Source organism: Cetorhinus maximus, chromosome 17 (assembly GCF_964194155.1).
Source record: "Cetorhinus maximus chromosome 17, sCetMax3.hap1.1, whole genome shotgun sequence".
Classification (NCBI taxonomy): Eukaryota; Metazoa; Chordata; class Chondrichthyes; order Lamniformes; family Cetorhinidae; genus Cetorhinus; species Cetorhinus maximus.
The window spans coordinates 84,601,061-84,623,380 of NC_135895.1; the positions used below are offsets into that span (position 1 = coordinate 84,601,061).

The 22,320-nt window shown below is 45.9% G+C and overlaps 1 protein-coding gene across 1 annotated transcript in view; it reads left to right on the forward strand.

The window, feature by feature from the left end:
* The window catches only part of pappa2 (pappalysin 2), a 477,685-nt gene that overhangs the window by 294,659 nt on the left and 160,706 nt on the right, over positions 1-22,320 (forward strand). Inside the window, exon 16 of the mRNA XM_078561789.1 lies at positions 11,424-11,637. Within this exon, the coding sequence (XP_078417915.1) occupies positions 11,424-11,637 (214 nt within the window). The remainder of the gene's footprint in view (positions 1-11,423; positions 11,638-22,320) is intronic.

The following is a 22,320-nucleotide window of genomic DNA, read 5'->3' on the forward strand; positions in this document are numbered from 1 at the left end:
CAGAACACATCCTAGCTCAACCCTCTCAGGGTGAACTGGGCATGGGCAATATCTGCTGGCACACCCAGCGAGGGATACATGCCGTGAGGGATTGAATGACGTTACTTTACTCGGAGACGCCGGGGGGTGGCTGGGGTGGGTTTGGGGGAAAGGATGACTGACGGCTGCAATTAAGCGACTTGAGGCAACATGTTATTCACCCTTCCCGAGCGCAGGAGATCATTGAACCTTTTGTGGCACTGAACCCGTGTGCGCTGCACCACATCATGGGGGAGCTCACACTCTCGACCACCTCCTCCCACACGTTTGGTCAGGTGGGGAGCCAACCACCTCCCATCCCTCAGAAGAAGGATCTCCCACCGTGCTGCCACCTCCTCCAGGAGGGCAGCTAGGCACTCGTCTGAAAAATGCAAGGCACACTGCCCTGCTGGCCTACCCTCAAGCCTGGTCTGCCCCGAAGGCCTACCCTCTGGACTTGTGTCACCCACATTGCCCCTCTGAAGAGCCCTTCACCCAGCCATTGCGAGCAGCCCTCCCCAGGGTGCCAAGCCTTCCTTTATACAGGCTGCCGGGTTGCCATTGGACCCAGCAGTCTGAGCGTGCCCACCGCCTACCCACTCCCGCTATGCACGGGAGTCGTGAAGTATGCTGGGCAGGCCCTAATTGGGCCGCCCATGTAAACTGGCGGCGCAGACCTGATCGCGGGCGGTGATCGGGTCCGCGCCCGCCTGCGCCCGCTCCTGCACAGCCTGCCCGACATGTGGAAAATTCTTCCCCAGGCCTCTGGGTTACTGGTCTAGTTTAATAACTACTGCACTACCATATCCCTCTAATGTCATTACCGCTTCACACATGTGAAAGTTCATCCCTTCAAAAAGGTTCTTGATAAGCAGACTTTGCTGTTCGCAGATGTTTTATTCTGCCAGCACTGCAGGTAGATGTGCCAACCAGAGCTCTTGGTTCCTTACATCTGTACTGCCAAACTAAGAATGATCGGACACCGAGCACATATGAAACTGATTTACCTCGGAATTTTTTGACTAGAAATATGCTGATGGTCTTCATCACATTTATATGAATGGAAGGGCTGAATTTTCCCAGCCCTTGATGCCAAGCTTGGTGGTAAGGGGGCTGGGAAAATAGGAATGTGGGGGGCAGGGTAGCCACTTTGGGGTGCCTCTCCAACACATTCTTGCTGCCAGGGAAGGTTCCCAGGGTGGCCTGGCATGTGGACAGGCAGCCTATTCCATAGAGGCGGGCAACCAATTTATTTTGTTGAGGTCTCAGTTATGGACGGTTTTGTGGCCTCCCTGGTATTTTGCCAGCGGCGGAGCGGCCCAGACGAGGGCTGCAATTGCAGCCCATATCGATTCAACGGAAGGATCCCCCGTCCAGGCCGACTCATGCGCCAGTTTGGCGTAGAGGCCAGTGAGTGTACCTTTATGTTGAGGCACCCTCGTGGTCTCCGACCTACCTCAGCAGCGCCCACCTCTCCCAATGGGGCTGCCAATGCTCTGCCCCCTTGATTGAGTCAGCAGCAACAGAAGCCCATCTGTCATCCTTATTTGGAGGGCAAGCCCAGAGGCAGCCAGTAGGGAGACAGCCTCCTGGAAGATTGCTCCACAGCGCGGCTGTTGGCAAGTGTGATGTCAGGATCCCATTGGATCCCAACATCGGTGTCCTGAAATCTAGGGGAAAACCCAACCTGAGGACTGTTGATGTAAATGATTTAACTTCATTCTTCATATTCAACCTTAATACTAACTATGCAAATCCATTCCGTTAAACTTTTATACTGTAAATCATTGGTTAGGCCTCAGCTGGAATATTGTGTTCATTCCTGGGCACCACCCTTTCAGAAGGATGTCAATGAAGAGTGCAGGAGGGCACGCCAGGAGCAGCACCAGGCATACCTAAAAATGAGGTGTTAACCTGGTGAAGCTACAACACAGGACTACTTGTGTGCTAAACAACATAAGCAGCAGTGTTAGACAGCGCTAAGCGACCCCACAACCAACGGATCAGATCTAAGCTCTGCAGTCCTGCCACATCCAATTGTGAATGGTGGTGGACAATTAAACAACTCACTGGAGGAGGAGGCTACACGAATATCCCCATCCTCAATGATGGGGGAGCCTAGCACGTTAGTGCAAAAAATAAGGCTGAAGCATTTGCAACAATCTTTAGCCAGAAGTGCCGAGTGGATGATCCATCTCAGCCCCCAGCATCACAGTTGCTTGTCTTTAGCCAATTTGATTCACTCCATGTGAAAGCAAGAAATGGCTGAAGGCACTGGATAGTGCAAAGGCTATGTGCCCTGCCAATATTCCGGCGATAGTACTGATGACTTGTGCTCCAGAACTTGCCGTATCCCTAGCCAAGCTGTTCCAGTACAGCTACAACACCGGCATCTACCTGGCAATGCGGAAAATTGTCAAGATATGTTCTGTACTCAGAAAGCAGGACAAATCAACCCTGCCAATTACCGCCCCATGAGTCTATACTTGATCATCAGTAAAGTAATGGAAGGGATCATCAACAGTGCTATCAAGCAGCACTTGATCAGCAATAACCTGCTCACTGCTGCTCAGTTTGAGTTCCACCAGGGTCACTCAACTCCTGACCTCATTACAGCCTTGGTTCAAACATGGATAAATGAGTTGAACTCCCAAAGTGAGGTGAGACTGACTGCCCTTGACATCAAGGCAACATTTGACCGAGTGTGGCATCAAGGAGCACGAGCAAAATTGAAGTCAATGGCAATCAGGGGGAAAACTCACCACTGGTTGGAGTCATACCTAGCACAAAGGAAGATGATTGTTGTTGTTGGAGGCCAATCATCTTAGTTCCAGGACATCACCGCAGGAGTTTCTCAGGGTAGTGCCCTAGGCCCAACCATCTTCAGCTGCTTCATCAACAACCTTTCTTCCATCATAAGATCAGTAGTGGGAATGTTCACTGAGGATTGCACAATTTTCAGCACATTTGTGACTCCTCAGATATTGAAGCAGTCCATGTCCAAATGCAGCAAGACCTGGACAATATCCAGGCTTGGGCTGACAAGTAACGTTTGTGCCACACAAGTGATAGGCAATGACCATCTCCAGCAACAGAGAATCTATCCATCATCCCATTGACATTCAATGGCATTACCATCACTGAATCCCCCACCATCAACCTCCTGGGGGTTATCATTGACCAGGAACTGAACTGGACTAACCATATAAATACTGTGGCTACAAGAGCAGGTCAGAGGCTAGGAATCCTACAATGAGTAACTCAACTCCTGACTCCCAAAGCCTGTCCACCATGTACAAGGCACAAGTCAGGAGTGTGATGGAATACTCTCCACTTGCCTGGATGAATGCAGCTCCCACAACACTCAAGAAGCTTGGCACCATCCAGGACAAAGCAGTCCACTTGATTGGCACCACATCCACAAACATTCACTCTTTTCACCACCGATGCACAGTAGCAGCAGTGTGTACCATCTACAAGATGCACTGCGGAATTCAGCCAGGCTCCTTAGACAGCACCTTCCAAACCCACAACCACTACCATCTAGAAGGACGAGGGCAGCAGATAGAAGGGAACATCACCACCTGCAAGTTCCCCTCGAATCAGTCACCATCCTGACTTGGAAATATATCACTGTTCCTTCACTGTCGCTGGGTCAAAATCCTAGAATTCTCTCGCTAACAGCACTGTGGGTGTACCTACACCACATGGACTGCAGTGGTTCAAGAAGGCAGCTCAGCACCACCTTCTCAAGGGCAATTAGGAATGGGCAATAAATTCTGGCTGAGTCAGCAATGCCCACATCCCCTGAAAGAATTTTTAAAAAGGCTTTGGAGAGGGAACAGAGAAGATTTCCCAAAATGATACCGGAGGTGAGGCATTTCAGTTACCTTGAGGGACAGTAGAACCTGGGACTGCTTTCCTTGGAGCCGAAAGTTTTCTCCTGCCCTTCTATCTAGATATGTTTCATCCTGAGGTATGGAAAATACACGCTTTGTTTTAGGAACAGAAGAACATAGGAGCAGGAGTAGGCCATTTGGCCCATTGAGCCTGCCCTGCCATTCAAACAGATCATGGCTGATCTACAAACAGATCTACCTCTACCCCATTTTCCCCATATCCCTTTATGTCATTAATATCCAGAAATCTATCGACTTCTGTATGAACATGCTCAATGATTGAGCTTCCACAGCCCTCTGGGGTACAGAATTCCAGATTCACCGCCCTCTGAGTGAAGAAATTCCTCCTCATCTCAGTCCTAAATAACCTGCCCCTTATTCTGAGCCTGTGTACCCTGGCTCTAGACTCATCAGCCAGGAGAAACATCTTACCCACATCCACCCTGTCACGCCCTGTAATAGTTATATAAGTTTCAGTGAGATCACCCCTCACTCTTCGAAACTCAATCAGAGATTGATTCAGCGATTGGTTCTTTACCAGTGTGGGATCCTCCTGATCTTTGGTAGATGGTCAAATAACTGCACTCAATTACGCTTTAGGCTTTAACTACCAAGCACAAATGGGATGAGTGAAACGAAAGCAATAATACAGCATATATTCTTATGGTACTTAAGCTTAGCTTGCCCTGCAGTATAGTAGAAAATAACAAATAATTGTCAATTACTATATTAACTAAAGAATAATTACGTTACTACTTTTTATAATACAGAAACACTTGGCCAGTTAAGAATCATTAGTAGTTTTAGACAGGTTCATTTTAAAGATTACACAAGATGTCTTGTCCTTTCAAAAGCTCCAAATAGATTATCAAGACATGAAAGAGGGAGGCTGATTAAACCATTTCAAAAATGTTTACTTGAGCCAAGGTGAAATTTAATTTCAAAAAGCTGTCAATTTGACACACTTCATGTATGCGCGCAATTTAACATAGCTACAATTTAACATTGTTATTAAATATATCCTGATGCTGTTCTAACACCCATTCTGAGATTATCAGACAGAGCAACGACTGGAGGAGATCACAGAGATAGGGAGGGACGAGACCATGGAGGGATTTTAAAATGGGGGCGAGAGTTTTAAAATCAAGACATTGCTTGACAGGAGCTGATGGATTTTGGTGAGCAGGGGTGATAGATGAACAGTCCTTGATGCGAGTTTAGCGCATTAAGCAAGCAGCAGAGATTCGGATGATGTCACGCTTACAGATTTACTGCATTAATCTCTTCACCTCCACGTCCACCTGAGGTCTGTGTGTGACCTCTCATTTGCTCGTGGCGCTACCACCTTTGCTGCAGGTGAATGCTGGCTGGGGAGGTGATGCATAGCAACAGGTAGAGGCCATTCAGCTCCTCCAGCCTGTTCCAGCATCTGCACATATCTCCAACTTGATGCCCCACAGTGCATGATTCTGACCTATGTGCTGTACTCACTGCAGCGGTCCTTGTGTTGTGTTCCCGATGCTCTGGGTTCACAATGAAGAGCAGACATACATCAGCAAAGGATAAAACTCTTGTTACTTTCAGGAAGTCAAATGCTATACGCTGGATACAGCATTTATTTTATTGCCATTTAGCAATCTGCTTAGATTATGCATTATACATTGTGCTTAGATTTACCAGACCCAGTGACCATATTTCCTGTGTCTTTTGCAACCTTCTCCAGGTTTTTTGTGTTGAGTAGATGCATGGCCTGTGGCTCTGCACCACTGTTGCTGGGCAACTCTCTGTCCCTCTAAAGTGGCCTAGCAAACCACGTTGTTGTAACCAACCCATCAGCAGTTCGAGAAGGTGGCCCTCCAACACCTCCCGAGGGGCATCCAGGGGTGCACATGGTGGGATTTGAGCTCTCATTCCCTTGATTATTAGTTCGCAGCTGTGCATTTACAGCTGTGTAAAACTTCTTGGCATTTTTAGAAACTTTCTCGACTTTGAGTCTGGATCTTTACTTTGGAGACTGGCTTTCTGAATTGAAGGGCGGCTAGAATCAAGCACTGTTTGACTGTGAGTGCTGTGGAGCTGAAGGCTTCCCTGTGGAAGTCCAGCATTTTGCAGTTGGAGCTGCAAATTCCTTTTTGGATAAATACAATAAGATCTTCAGATCATTAATTGCCAAGTACCAATTTGACAAAATACCAAGAGTTCTCCCTCCCTGGGTTACTGACACCATTGAACTGCTGCTCTGGGGCAGACGGCGACAAGACTAACACCTGGGGGGAACAGCCGAATGGGCTACCCCAGGGATCTCTCTTCACCCCAACCCTATTCAACTTGTACACCAATGACCTACACCAACCCAGTCCTGAAAATTTATCCATGCAGATAACAACTGCTGTGGCATCCAGGCCCAGACATTCTCGGAGCTTGAAGACGCACTAAATGATGATATTACAAAGCTGGCCGACTACCGCAAGACACGGTCCCTACAACCGAGCACCAGTAAAACAGCCTCTAGCACATTCCACTTTCACAATGCCAGCATTAAGAGGGGACTGAACAGCACCCTGGATGGCCAGAGACTGAAACACAATCCCCATCCTGTTTATCTAGGTGTCACTCTTGACGAAGATCCACAAACAGACACCGCCTCATCAAGACTGTTGAAAAAATTTAAACCTAAACAGCGTCCTCAGTAAACTGGCCGGTACCTCATGGGGATCAGAGGCCAAGACCTTAAGGACCTCTGCTGTTGCCATCACAACAACTGCAGAATACTGTATGGTAGGTATTCCCCCCCACCCCAAACTTATTGGTTTGCAACTCAACTCAACAATGCGCATCATCACAGGCATTCTTCGACTCACTCACTTCCTCTAGCTCCCAGTCCTCAGCAACATTGCCCGCCCCCTCACCCCTCCACATCAAGAGGAAAATTGCAACAGGCAAGCTACTGGAGAAGGTGTACTCCAAATCAAGCATACCCTTATTCAATGAACTTCTCAACTCCCCAGCAGTACGACCTCCCTCACGCCACCCCATATGGTTAAACCCACCATGCTGAGGAGTAACAGCTGAGAGACCCATGGCAGGAGGATTGGCAGAAAACAGCCACCAGAAACCACTGTCCCTTTGGACTCCGCTGCTCGCTCACCCAGCTTTGATCTTCCGTGGCTACAGGGGGCCTTTTTAAACTGTTTCCGGACTGGCCAAGGCCTCTGTGCAGCCACCCATTATTAATGGGGTCGCCAAGATCATCTGGGCTGCAGCTGTGGCGCAGTCCAAATATGACTCACATTGTTGAGGAGTGTCAGCTGACTAAACTTGAAGGCGGGCTTAAAGGGGAGGTGGTGGCACAGTGGTATTGTCACTGGACTAGTATTCCAGAGACCCGGGGTAATGCTCTGGGGATCCAGATTCGAATCCCACCACAGCATTTGGTGGAATTTGAATCTAATAAAAACCTGGAGTTAAAAGTCTAATGATGATTATCCTAAAAACCCACCTGGTTCACCAATCCCTTCAGGGAGGGAAATCTGGCTAAGGAATGAAACTAGATGTACACTCAACACCGGAAACGACAATGGCAAACTCAGCCCTGTTGACATGGCAAAGCCCAAAACTGGGAGAGCTGTCTCACAGACTAGTCAAGCAACACCCTGACATAGTCATCCTCACGAAATCATACCTTACAGATAATGTCCCAGACACCACCATCACCATCCCTGGGTATGTCCTGTCCCATCTGCAGGACAGACCCAGCAGAGGTGGCGGCACAGTGGTGTACAGATGGGAGGAGTTTGCCCTGGGAGTCCTCAACATCCGCTCTGGACCCCATGAAGCTTCATTAGATTAGGTCAAACGTGAGAAAGAAAACCTCTTGATTACCACGTACCAGCCTCCCTCAACTGATGAATCAGTGCTCCTCCATGTTGAACACCACATGGAGGAAGCACTGAGGGTGGAAAGGGCACAGAATGTACTCTGGGTGGGGGAACTTCAATGTCCATCGCCAAGAGTGGCTTGGTAGCACCACTACTGACCGAGCTGACCAAGTCCTAATTGACATAGCTGCTAGACTAGGTCTGCATCAGGTGTTGAGGGAATCAACAAGAGCGAAAAACATACTTGACCGCATCCTCACCAACCTGCCTGCCGCAGATGCATCTGTCCATGACAGAATTGGCAGGAGTGACCACCGCACAGTCCTTGTGGAGACGAAGTCCCGTCTTTACATTGAGGATATCCTCCATCATGTTGTGTGGCACTACCACCGTGCTGAATGGGTTAGATTTCGAACAGATCTAGCAACTCAAGACTGGGCAATCTTGAGGCACTGTGGGCCATCATCAGCACCAGAATTGTACTCAGCCACAATCTAAACTCATGGCCTGGCATATCCCCACTCGACCATTACCATCAGGCAAGGGGATAAACCCTGGCTCAATGAAGAGTGCAGGAGGGCATGCTTGGAGCAGCACCAGGCATACTTAAAAATGAGGTGTCAACCTGGTGAAGCTATAACATAGGACTACTTGCATGCCAGACAGCATAAGCAGCAAGTGATAGACAGAGCTAAGCGATCCCACAACCAACAGATCAGATCTAAGCTCTGCAGTCCCGCCACATCCAGTCATGATTGGTGGTGGGCAATTAAACAACTCATTGGAGGAGATGGTTCCACAAATATCCCCATCCTCAATGATGGGGGAGCCCAGCATGTCAGTGCAAAAGATAAAGCTGAAGCATTTGCAACAATCTTCAGCCAGAAATGCCGAGTGGATGATCCATCTCAGCTCCTCTGGAGGTCCCCAGCACCACAGATTCCAGTCTTTAGCCAATTCAATTCACTCCATGTGATATCAAGAAACGGCTGAAGGCACTGGATACTGCAGAGGCTACGGGACCTGACAATATTCCGGCAATAGTACTGAAGACTTGTGCTCCAGAACTTGCCGCGCCCCTAGCCAAGCTGTTCCAGCACAACTACAACACTGGCATCTACCTGGCAATGTGGAAAATTACCCAGGTATGTCCTGTACACAAAAAGCAGGACAAATCTAAACTGGCCAGTTACTGTCCCATCAGTCTACTCTCGATCATCAGTAAAGTAATGGAAGGGGTCATCAACAATTGTATCAAGCGCCATTACTTAGCAATAACCTGCTCACTGATGGTCAGTTTGGGTTCCGTCAGGATCACTCAGCTCCTGACCTCATTACAGCCTTGGTTCAAACATGGAGGAAGAGCTGAACTCTAGACGTGAGGTGAGAGTGACTGCCCTTGACATCAAGGTAACATTTGACTGAGTGTGGCATCAAGGAGCCCTAGCAAAACTGGAGTCAATGGGAATCAGGGGGAAATCTCTCTGCTGGTTGGAGTCATATCTAGCACAAAGGAAGATGGTTGTGGTTGTTGGAGGTCAATCATGTCAGTCCCAGGACATCATTGCAGGTGTTCCTCAAAGTAGTGTCCTAGGCCCAACCATCATCAGCTGCTTCTTCAATGACCTTCCATCATAAGGCCAGAAGTGGAGAGGTTCGCTGATGATTACATAATGCTCCGCACCATTTGCAACTCCTCAGATACTGAAGCAGTCCATGTCCAAACGCAACAAGTCCTGGACAATATCCAGCCTTGGGCTGACAAGTGGCAAGTAACATTTGCACCACACAAGTGCCAGGTAATCACCATCTCCAACAAGAGAGAATGTAACAATCATCCCTTGACATTCAATGACATTACCATTGCTGAATCAATCCTTCACTATCAACATCTTTGGGGTTACCATTGACCAGAAACTGAACTGGACTAGCCATATAATTGCTACAACAGCAGGTCAGAGGCTAGGAATCCTGAGGCGAGTAATTCACCTCTTGACTCCCCAAATTCTGCCCACCATCTACACGGCACAAATCAGGAGTGTGATGGAATACTCTCCACTTGCCTGGATGAGTGCAGCTCTAACAACACTCAAGAAGCTTGACATTATCCAGGACAAAGCAGCCCACTTGATTGGCACCCCATCCACAAACATTCACTCCCTCCACCACCGATACACAGTGGCAGCAGAGTGTACCACCTACAAGATGCACTGCAGGAACTCACCAAGCCTCCTTAGACAGCATCTTCCAAACCCATGACCACTACCACCTAGAAGGACAAGGGCAGCAGATGGATGGGAACACCAAAACCTGTTTTTTTTCCCTCCAAGCTCCTCACCATTCCGACTTGGAAATATATCACTGTTCCTTCACTGTCACTGGGTCAAAATCCTGGAACTCCCTCCCTAACAGCACTGTGGGTGCACCTACACCACATGGACTGCAGTGATTCAAGAAGAGAGCTCACCACCACATTCTCAAGGGCAATTAGGGATGGGCAATAAATGCTGGCCCCACCAGCGATATCCACATCTAATGCATAAATTTTTATTAAAAGTTCCATCTAGCTGCTGACAAGGCTATTGCCTGGCTCTGAGACAGTGCACACGTTAAATAAATAAATATTAAGTGTTACTAATTGAATGAAAATCAGATTCTGGGCTGCTTAACCTGTTAGAATTCAGCACATTTGTACCAGCGTTATCGGTGTTTTGTTTGGAAGTTCAGCAATTTTCAGCTTGAGTTTCATGCTTTCTCAATGTCAGGCCAACAATCTATTGCTGAAACTGTTTGTGGCCTTGCACTTCACCTCTATAACTAGGGAACCTCTAGCAAAGCTAGAACACGCCATTGCTGAAAATGCTGACTCTATCGGGAAGCAGTACCCCATTGCTAAAATACCAAAGCTCTCTGAGTAGGAGTGCAATCCTCCATTGTCAGACCAATGTCTCTGAACCATAGCATAGCCCTCTTCTGCGAGAGCCAGATTTACAGGCTCTCTAATGCGAGTCTTGGGCTCCATTTGTCAAACCACATCTTCCGAATGGGAATCCATTAGTTCGCCACTTGAGTGAAAGCCATTGGCACAGCAAGGTCCCGCAGTGTGCCGCATGCACAATCTGAATGGCAATCGCCGCTCTCCCTAGCTATCTTCGCAGCAGAGTATACTTTTAATACCAAGCTGTGCTTATCAAACGTGATTTGTTGAGACCGTTTAGCAGCAGGCAAGTTAAATTATTTGGGAGATTGTTCAAGAGTCAGATTCTGCCAAGCCACTGCTCAGAACAATGTCACCATTCATCAGCATCGTCCTCTGATTGATCAATTAAATAATGCTGGGACCTTTCCGAACATGTGGTTCAAATTTGGAATTCTTTGTGTTTCGAGGGCTTTATGTTTGTAAAATATGTTGTTGTTGTAACCTTTTAAAATGCTGACAGCTGCCAACAATTTATACCTAAAATAAAACTCTTGAGTATATTTTAGACAGCACCAGGGGAACTGGCATTCATCACATCTTCAATTAAATCTTGATATCGAGGCTGTCACAGGTGCCCTAGAATATGTTGTGTGGTAGGATAGTCAAGAGCATGGTGGAACCGCTGTATTCATGGCTTTTTCTCTTTAGGTGAAAACCACTTGCTGATGTGTATGGAGGATGGCCTGTGGTCGCTCCCTGAGGCCTACTGCAAGGTGGAATGTCTCGCTCCGCCACCAGTAGCCAATGCCAAGCTGCTGGTGCCAAGGTGTCAACAAGGAGCTCATGACGTTGGTTCTGTCTGCAGATACAAATGCATCCCCGGCTATTATGTTCATGGAAATAACGACAAGAGATCCAGAAAGTAAGTAAGCTAATGCACTTATCCTAAGGTGAAGATCCCAGTGTGAACAAAATGGTGCAGTTGTAACTGGAGGAACCACAGGATGTCCTCTGGAGGTAGCAGAGCTGTTGACTGCTAATTTCCATGCCTGTGGGTGGGTCAAGCCCTTTAGCCAGTCAGTGCCCACACCAGGGAAGGTCTGTGGTTGTAAATGAAAGGTTCAGCTGGAACTTCGAAATGCCTGGTCAGCGTGGCGCTCTGTGGTTGTGATCCTCCGCAGGTTGCTGCAGCTTTGGCTGCCGAGGCTCTAATTGTGGAGCCCTCTGCCCACACCTCTCTCCCCCTTTAAAATGTTCCTTGAAAAACTATCTCTTCGACCAAGCCTGTCTTAATACCTCCTCATGTTGCTCAGTGCCAAATTTGGTTTGGTAGCGCTCCTGTAAAACGCCTCGGGCTGCTTTACAATGTAAAAGGTGCCACATAAATACATAGAGCATTGCTCCTGAGTCGGGTGGTGGGAGTTGGGAAATTTTCTGGTTTGTTGCGCTCGCTTCGGGTAAAGCGCCCCAAATGGTGGGATCCTCATTCTGGTTGGGGAGGGGGAGGAGGGGGAGACGGCTGCACGATGGAATCGGGCCCTCCCCTGGACCCAGATTGGAGGTGGCCACGTGGGATGCCAAGGCGGGCTATTTGAAAGGCACGCCTGGGTTCTCTGGGAGTTCGCCCCAGTTGTTTGGTTACAATTTGGGTCCCTCACCCCTCTCACCCCAATCTCCACCCACCTACTCCCCATGCCAACTCATATCCCCATCCACCCCCATGGTCCCTACCACTCTTCCATGCCAACCCACGCCCCCACCAACCCAATGGCCCCTTGTAGCCCCTAATGCTAACTTAGTAACAACTCATGACCTCCACCTTCCTTTACAGCCTCTGCGCCATCTCAACCTCATCCATTAGGAGCCATCCTGAGATGAAATAAAATTAAGTTCTAAATATTTAATACAGAGTGCACTATGTAAAAAACACACTGCCACTCATAAAAGCCCTTTAAAAATATTGAAACCTCCTCAAGTACTTAATCCCAATCAAAGCATACAGACTTTTATTCATAACCCTGCATCAAAGACAGCTAATCCTTTAATAGCCATTTGAACTGTCAATCAAACTGTGAATTTACAACCCCCTCCACTATGTATGTGATAGATTGTGGAAAGCAGCCAAGCATTAATAATGCTATAATGATAGCACTTAGGGTAATGTCAACAAATTGAAACTGTTAGAACAGATTTTTTTTTTAACTCCCCCAGACATAGCCAGGCAGTTTTTTTGTTGTTTTTAAAGGGCTGGGGAGTAAAATAACTTGACAGCTTGATAGTTCTACAAACCTTTTCTGCCCTTCAAGAGCATTTACGACTTCTCTAAAGATTTATAACTCCCACAGTGTGGCATAAGACCCTTGTTCCAGTGAAAATGGGGAAGTTGGAACTCGGCAATGTGTTCAAACGGCCCTGCAGGGTTTGTGATTCCCACATTGGGGAATCACGTCACGCCTCATTTCCTCCCATCCAGTGGCGAAAATAGGATTCTTTGGAAATAGGGCAAGACTTCTGGATCCAGTTCCGCACAGTATTTGGCAGGTCCTCAGAGTGTCCTTGATCCAGAGAAAATTCAGGCCAAGCTGTTTCATGTGTGTGTTGGTGTGTGTGTGTGTGTGTGTGTGTGTGAATGACTAATTTGTCCTGGATGGTGTCAAGCTTCTTGAGTGTTGTTGGGAGCTGTACTCATCCAGGCAAATGGAGAGTATTTCATCACATTCCTGACTTGTGCCTTATAGACAGGCTTTAGGGAGTCAGGAGGTGAGTCACTCATCACAGGATTCCTAGCCTCTGACCTGCTCTTGTAGCCACAGTATTTATATGGCTAGTCTAGTTCAGTTTCCGATCAATAGGTATGGTGCAGTTTTCACATGAGTGATACCGTTGAGGCTGATAAACCATTGAAACTCAGCACTCGCAAATGCTGTGCTGTTATCGGAAACGACTATTTCTGGTAGTCCGTGAATGGCAAAACTCTGACGTAGTTTCTCAATTGTAGTGGCCGACATTGATGTATTCACTCACATACGTCCAACTATTTTGAATGGGCATGGACAATGAGCAGAAACATTGTTCCCAGGAAAGTTCCAACGTAGTCAATGTGTAACCGCATCCAGGGTCTACCTGGCCACTCCCATGGGTGTAACAGAGCTGTCACTGGCAACTTTTGCAGTTGCTGACATTGCATACAGTGTTTTACTAAACTCTCTATTTCGCCATCCATCCCAGGCTACCATAGATAGCTGCGTGCTATGGTCTTTATTTGGGAAATTCCTGGATGGACACTGTACAGTTCAACTAAAAGTGGCTCCGTTCCCTTTGGAGGAACTATCACTCATGCTCCCCAAAATAAGATGCCATTTTGGCTGGTTATTTCATGTCTTCTGATGAAGTACAGTTTCATTTCGTCAGATACGGGCTCCTGTGACCAACCATGTAACACTTGTTCTCATACCTGAGATAGGACTGGGTCCCAACTTGTCCAGTCTCTGATCTGTCGATGCATACCGACGAGGAACCTAAGAAATTTAACAATAAAGCAAGTTCCTGTGGAACTGGGATGTGCTCATCATTTTCTTGTAAAGGCAAATGACTGAGGCCATCAGCTTTTGCGATTTGATTGTCAGACTTATGTACAAAAGTGTATTCGTACGCTACCAGGACTAAAGCCCTATTAGTATTTCTGTATCTTCGTGCAGACTTTAATCTCGGCCTTCTTTTTGCCTTCACTATTGGCCAGACTTTTCTCAGATGCAAGTTCAACTTGTTTGAGTTCAGGGGCTGAGTCTCCCAAAATTTCATTATCCGTCTGCTTCTTGGAAAATTCTGTGACTTTTGCTTCCAAAGCCTCTTTGGCTTCATTTAGCTGATTCTTCAGCTCCTCCATCTCTTTTTTGTATTTGTTTGCTGCCTCCTGGAAAATTGAACATTGTTGTGTCTTCTCTGCCAACTCATTCTTCAATTTGTTTAGAGAAGTGGCGAATTCTGTCTGTTTCTCTTCATACTTTTCCAGAGGTACCAACTCTGACTTGAGGGCATCTTATAGTGTGTGAAGGTCTTTCCACAAGTTTTCTTTTTCCCTTCGAAGATTGCCCACCTCATCTCGAACTTCATCATCAAGCAGGGTCTCTTTGAGTTCCTTCTAAGACAGCCTGCATTTCTTCAGGCTGTTGAGTCCTTACACACTCCTTTTTCAAAACAGGAACGCTTCCAGCTTCCTTTTGGAATCCTAGTGGCCAATCAAGGTTGATTTCCCTTAGCCAATTTCACCCTAGAAGGCTTGGTCCTCTGCTTCTCAATACTAACACTGGTAGCTCTGGCGATTGGCTTCCATAATGGACAGTTACTCTGCTTATGCCTTCTGCTTGAATGTCTTCACCCGAATATGTTTTTAGCTTAGCATCTGTTTCTTCTAAACTTAATTGATGTTCACCACTATTCAAGTATCTGAAGGTATGTTCCCCAATTACTGTAATGGGAGCTCCCGTGTCCATTTCCATTTTAACAGGCTTGCCATTTACTTTCACTGTGACAAATATTGATTCTGTCTTTCCAACTTTCAGATTAAACAATGAGTAAATGTCTGAATTTGTTTTTTCAGGCTCTTCTACATTGTAGATTTCATTGGGATTTTTCTTTTCTTTACAAGCCTGCTTGAATCTTTCCTTGCATTGCCTCGTCGTATGTCCGTTTCTCTGACAATAGTAGCATTCGATTTTTTAAAACTGCCAATCACTAAAAGACTGATTGTTTCTACCTCTATTAAAATTATTCTTCAATTTTGCTGCTAAGTTATTTTTCATTATTCTTCGGCTAGCAGGGACTGTTTCCCACTTCTTGGCAGAGTTTTGCTTTTTCGCGCCTCTTTCGGTTGAGGTTTCCCACCCAATGTGGAGGATGGGGCCATTTTGCACACCCTGTATTGCTTTTGAATGTCTTACTGCACTCTCCATGGCCAGCGCTATCTCTAGTGCCTTCTTGAAATCCAGATTCAATTCGGACAATAATCTTTTCTGAATAGTGTTCTCTTTCACACGACACACTAAATGATCTCTGAGCATGTTGTTCAGGGTCATACCAAACTCACAATGTTCTGTTAGCTGCTTCGAATTTTCCACATAGCATGCAATTGTCTCACCTGGGGCTTTGTTTCACGAATTAAACTTGAGCCTCTGCATTGTGACTGAGGGCTTTGGTTGAAAATGACCCTTCACAAGGTCCAACAATTCATCAAAATTCTTCGAATCTGGGGCACTTGGTGCCATTAAACTTCGAATAAGACTGGAGGTTTTGCTCCCACAAGTACTCAAGAGGATTGCTCGCCTCTTCTCTTCCCCCCTAATCTCATTCGCTTGAAAAAAGGTTAGACGTTGTATATATTGAGACCAATCATCTGTGGCAGGTTCAAAAGGATCAATTGTCCGAAATTGTGGCATCTTGAGAGGGGATAATCAATTCTAATGGAGCTTTCTAATTACAATCACTGGGCAAGGACAGTGCCAATTTCTTTCTTACTTGATTTCTTCTGTTCAATCCTCTTTTATCCTCACCGGCAGTTTGTGGTAGGGTGCCCGAGTTATACTATTAGTGAAAGAGTTGAAATGCAGACACTTCTTGGGTGGAAACATTAAGTTTATTTACAATATACTCAGCAGCAACTACACGTGTGCTTTCAACTCCAACTCTTTCTCTACACTGACTGCTAAGGTAGCCTGCACTACTCTCCTTATGGTTACTACAGATCATATGATCTTGCCCAACAAATATTATTCTTAAAGGTATTACACACTAAATAAAACCATAATTGCTACACTTCTATTATTGCTTGTGCTGTGAAATACGCCAGATCTACTTTGGGCTTGGCTCAACTATTATCGAGGGGTTATTTAGGGTGACTCATTGTCTCACAGCACAGTGTTGGATTCCCAACGCTTGAGCATGCAAGTGTTTACTAATTCAAACAGTGTTTCCCTTCACTGCCCACATTTTACAAGAACTTAGTCAGAACAACATGCGGTGCTTTATGTATGAATCCATTATTCCATTCTAGGGGTAAGGACAACTGGTCAGATCAGTTCTGGCCAGCAAGAGGGTTCCTATCATTGGTAGACAGCAATGTGCAACATGAATGAATTCACAGGGTGACCTGCAGTCCACATTCGTCGATGCTAAAAAGGTAAACATGAAACTGGAAAGTGATGCTAGGGAGAGAAGAGAAACTTTTCATTCATTCTTGAACACAAAGGACACATCCAAGAATCAGAAGAGTACTGCATGCACAAGATGGAATCGGAATGTGAAATACAGAGCCACTAATGTAGGCCCAGGGGAGTTAGCGTTGAGATTGCACCCGAAGATGGTGATCAGTTCATTGGATCTTTGATTTTTGGAGCAGAAAATACACAAAGTTTATTCCAAGATAAGGGGGAAGTGTACCTAAAGAACTGGAGTGAGCTCAAAATAGGTCAGTGGTCTTTAATCACTGAAACCTCCTTGTGTAATACACGCCATGATGTGATGGATTCATGTGGGTCTGTCCAGTGAGAGTCTACACTGACGTGCAACTAATGCTTCAGGTAGAGGTGCTGGAAATGTGAAAGCTCACACCTGTAGCCTTCAGCCATTTATAATGCAGTTCACCACACCATGTTAACTGCTGGTTGTGTTCAACGGCAATAGAAAGGGTAATTTTACCAATGTGAGCTCTCTGCATCAAACCTCCCCAACTGTAAATACATGTCAGGCTGTCTTTCTCCCCTTTCCCTCTTTCCTTTTCTCTCTCCTTTTCTCAACCCTTTCTCTCAACCCTTCTCTTGCCTCCTTCCTATGTCCCTGTCTCTCTTCCTTGCTTTGGGTTCGTACTCAGTGGAAGAAAGAATTAGCCATTGAATTTTCTTTTGAATGATGGATCCATGCCCTTGGAATACCCTCTGACCAATTCTGAATGCTTGACACAAGGACCTAACAGGCAACTATTGCGCCCAGTGCTCCAAGAGGGCAAACAGCGGGAAACAGCCTCAGATACTCCAGGGGAGATAAGGGCCCATCCATCTTGCATATGTTTAAATCAATTCAATTCCCAAAACAGGATTTATTCAAAATAGTATTTATTTTATTGTGTTGAAGTGATAGTTTGAAAAATTCCAGCCAATATATAGTTTTCTTCCCTAGCCCTTTGGAGTTTTGGGTATTATGCTACATGCTCATAAGTGGGGATATTCTACGCTCCTCGCTTGCCTGGAGCATTGGGTTTACTGAGAAGCTACAGCTGGTTTTAGCCAGTTGCTTCCAGTGTTCGTTGCTTCCTGGTGAAGAGAGAGAGAGTCAATACGAACATAACATACGAGCAAGGAGCAGGACTAGGCCATTTAGCCCCTCGAGCCTACTCTGCCATTTGATAAGATCATGGTTGATCCAATAGTAACCTGAAATCTGCATCCCACCTACCCCCGGTAACCTATCACCCCCTTGCTTACCAAGAATCTATCCACTTCTGCCTTAAAAATATTCAAAGACTCTGCTTCCACCGCCTTTTCAGGAACAGAGTTCCAAAGACTCTGAATGAAAAAATTTTGTCTCATCTCTGGACAACCCCTTATTTTTAAACAGTGACCCCTAGTTCTAGATTCTTCCACAAGAGGAAACATCCTTTCCACATCTATCCACCTTGTCAAGACCCCTCAGGATCTTATATGTTTCAATCAAGTTGCCTTACTCTTCTAAACTCTAGCAGATACAAGCCTAGTCTGTCCAACCTTTCCTCATAAGACAACCCATTCATTCCAGGTATTGGTCTGGTAAACCTTCTCCGAACTGCTTCCAACTCATCTACATCCTTCCTTAAATAAGGTGACCAATACTGTACACAGTGCTCCAAATGTGGTCTCACTAGTGCTCTGTGCAACTGAAGCATAACCTCCCTACTTTTGAATTCAATTCCCCTCGCAATAAATGGTATCATTTTATTAGCTTTCCTAATTACTTGCTGTACCTGCATACTAGCCTTTTGTGATTCATGCACTAGGACACCCAGATCCCTCTGCAATATCTCACCATTTAGATAATTTGCTTCTCTTTTATTCTTCCTCCCAAAATGGAAAATTTCACATTTTCCCAAATTATACTCCATTTGCCAGATCTTTGCCCACTCACTTAACCTTTCTATATCTTTTAGTAGCCTCATTTTTTGTAGCCTCATATTGTACCCATAAGAATGCATGTGTGAGTGTGTGGATATGCGTGTATACATGCATGTGAGCGTGTGTCTTGAAGGTGCTGTAGAAATGGAAATCGTGTGTGGAGTTTGGCAGAGGAGTTGGCTTGGATCTTTCAGGGATCATGTTAAGAGTTGGGTGAGGACAGGCACCGCCTTTGAAACTGTGTCCCAACCATGAGAAAGTGTCCTTGTGAGGAGCAGGAGAAAATGGAGGGCTGAAAATGCTGCAGTTCCTTAACTGTCTCCTCCACAATTGCTAAACCTTTCCTTGTTTCACTGTACAAAGTTGTGACATGTAGGAGGGTGGTGGTCAACTTTATGACTCAATGGTGCTGCTGTCATGCTGGGAGGAACTGGACAAGACAACATGGAGCTAACATACTTCCAGCATTTAAGTTTTCCTTTGTCTTCTGTTTGACTGCAAAATCAGGTTCCTGGAAACCAGCGCAGGGGTGAAATGAGACAAGGAAGGTATCTACACACACCTCTCCACCAATATCTGCTTACACTGAAGACGTTTCCACGCACACAGCATAGTGCTCGTATTCTTTTAATATGAAGAGGTGTACTGGGGTGAAACGCTAGGGCTTTCAGGTGGCATTCCATCTAACACAGTGCAGATGGCTACTGAATGGAAACGGTCAGTGATTATGCTAAAGGGAAGCAAGAGACAGCCTCAAGCACGGAAGCTAACGTAAGACTGCAATCAACTGGGTGGAAGGGCAACTGTAATTGGTACCGCACTGCCCTGTCCTGTAATCCTTGCTGTAATTGGTATCGCACTGCCCAGTTCTGTAATCCTTTCTCCCTCTAGTTGTAATCAGTATCCATTGCTCTAATCCATTTTGCTGTCATCATGCTTCTTCAGTTTGTTAGCAAGTTTCCCCAGCCCCTCATATTTAGTTTGGAAATCAGATATTAAATTTCTAGGCCCTTCTTTCTGTCAGCTGGGCAGACAGCAGATACATAGTGATAGGTATCTATCCGGAATCTGCTCCACTCTGCGATAAAGGTTTATTGGGAGACTTGATTTGACTATCAGCCTCTGGGTTTAGTCAGATGTCATGTTAATGCCCTCAGCGTCCTGCTGTCTAGAGGGGCACCCATATGCTGAGGGTTTAGGGGTTCTTCGGGGGCAATTCGAGGAATCATGGGAGGGATATAATCATTCCAAAGAATTCCAAGGAAGGAAACGTAGCTCCTTCATTTTTCCCATACGCTCTCCCACCCTTTCTCCCTCCAGTCTCCTGCCTTCCACCCCCTCCTCCCTCCCAATACTTATGTAATATCTGCTGCTTTCTCAATGGTTTCAACTATTTTCTTTAACCTTGTTCTTTACGTCCATGATCATTAATAAAGGGACCTGGACCATAATCTACTCACTCTGCTAACTTCAACACAAAATTAAGCTCAAGTAAAAGGAGACATCGAGGTTGGTTCAATCTAAGCTGCAGGTGATAAGCTATCTGGATTGAATTGACCATCTGTTGTACAACCCGCCCAATTTTACTCTCTCGCAGTCAGTGGAAAGACAAAACAGGTGGCTGATCTGATCCTGGCAGCTCCCACCTGTCAGGTTAGGTTACGTTGTTATCATCACCAGCTGAGGTTACCCCTGGACAAGCCTACCCCAGAGTGGAACCCAGCTTGATAGATCCTAACTTTTAATTTGTTTGTTCAGATACTTGGAGAGTAGCTACTGAACGGAGTCACAGGAGTCAGCTGATAACCTTTTAACAAAAGAATCAAACATTCATTCAACAAGAAAAGATGAACTATATTACAATACTCCTTTGCCCACAACTATACTTTTACAGATATATACAGATTTGTAAGGATAACTCAAGTTACAAAAGCTATCTTATACTCTAATGCTCACAGTGGGTACACAGTCCATGTAAATCTATGGCACCCTGTGGTCAGACACACCACACTCTGAAACCAAGTGACAGATGGCACCTCAACCAGATGCTAAAGATCTCTCCTCAACTGCCCCCGATGCTTGTCGCACCATGAGCCAATCAGTCTCGTTGAACTCCGTCTTTCACACAAGGGTTTCCAATCTCTATTCTCCAAGATCTCACCTTGGAATCTTTTCCCAAACCGATGCTTTCTCTCAGACGCCTTCCACAAGGGTTCACATCCAGGGTTTCAAACTCTTCTTCTGATGTTCCTTTCCCCTGGGTTGCTACATGCATTCAACCTATCTTCCACACACTCCATATCACCAACTCAGCATTAGCAGTACACCACTGTTTCACATGCCTATAAAAAAAGAGTTACAGACCTTCAGTTGTCTCTTTGGACCTTCTTGCCTCTCTCAAGCCTTTGTCTCTTTAAGGTTGAAGCTTTAAACTTGAAGCTTGGGGCCTTTATCTGCCCCTCACTCTGAACTTCACTTAACGAGACCTTTTCCAGGTTTTCCTCCTTCCTTTGACTAGAATGTCTGCTTGAGTTGATTCCCCTATTTCCATCTCACTCCTTTGGCTTTGGGACCTTTTGGTTCTTTTGCAGTGCCATCTCCCAGTGTCCAGTCTCTCTGGGGTCCTGGCTTCAAACTGAGCTTAAAACTGCTGTTTCTTTAGTTTTTCTGTGTGTCTGTGGGAGCCTCTCTGGACCCCTGTTGCTAGGCAACAGCACTGCTCTTCTACTCGTGTTTGTTTACAGTTGTAAAACTCATTTGAAATGCAAACATCTTTTAAAGTGAAACTAAAACTCAATTTGACCTTTCTTACTGCACAAACACAGAAATACGAATCAAACTGAAACATATAAGTTAAAGCTCATTCCTAACACCCACAATTGCAAACATAACTTACTTAAACTATTTCTATTTCCTAACAATGTTTACCTCAGTGATGTCAGGGCAAAGTTCCAAATCACTCTTGTGTTTTTTTAATCCTTTCACAGGATGTGGGCATCACTGGCTGGGCCAGTAATTGTTGCTCATCTCTAATTGTCCTTGAGAAGGTGGTGGTGTGCCACCTTCTTGAACCACTACAGTTCATGTGGTGTAGCACATGCTGCTGCCGCTGTGTGTAGGTGGTGGATGGGGCGAATGATAAAGGTGGTGGATGTGGTGCCAATCAAGCGGGCTGCTTTGACCTTGGTGGTGTCGATTCAGGTACCAGGGCTTCAATTTTGTCGAAAACTAGAGAAGCTGTGATTGTTCTGCTTAGAGCAGAGCATGTTGAGGGGAGATTTAATAGAGGCCTTCAAAATTATGAGGGATATTGACAGGCTAAATAGGGAGAAAATGTTTCCACTAGCAGGAAGGTGGATGTCTGGAGGACACAGAGATGGTGATACAGAATTGATAGAGAAGTTGACATAGAGGTACAGAACTCTACCTGTTAAGGCGTCTGTGCAACACACTGCATTTGTACTGCC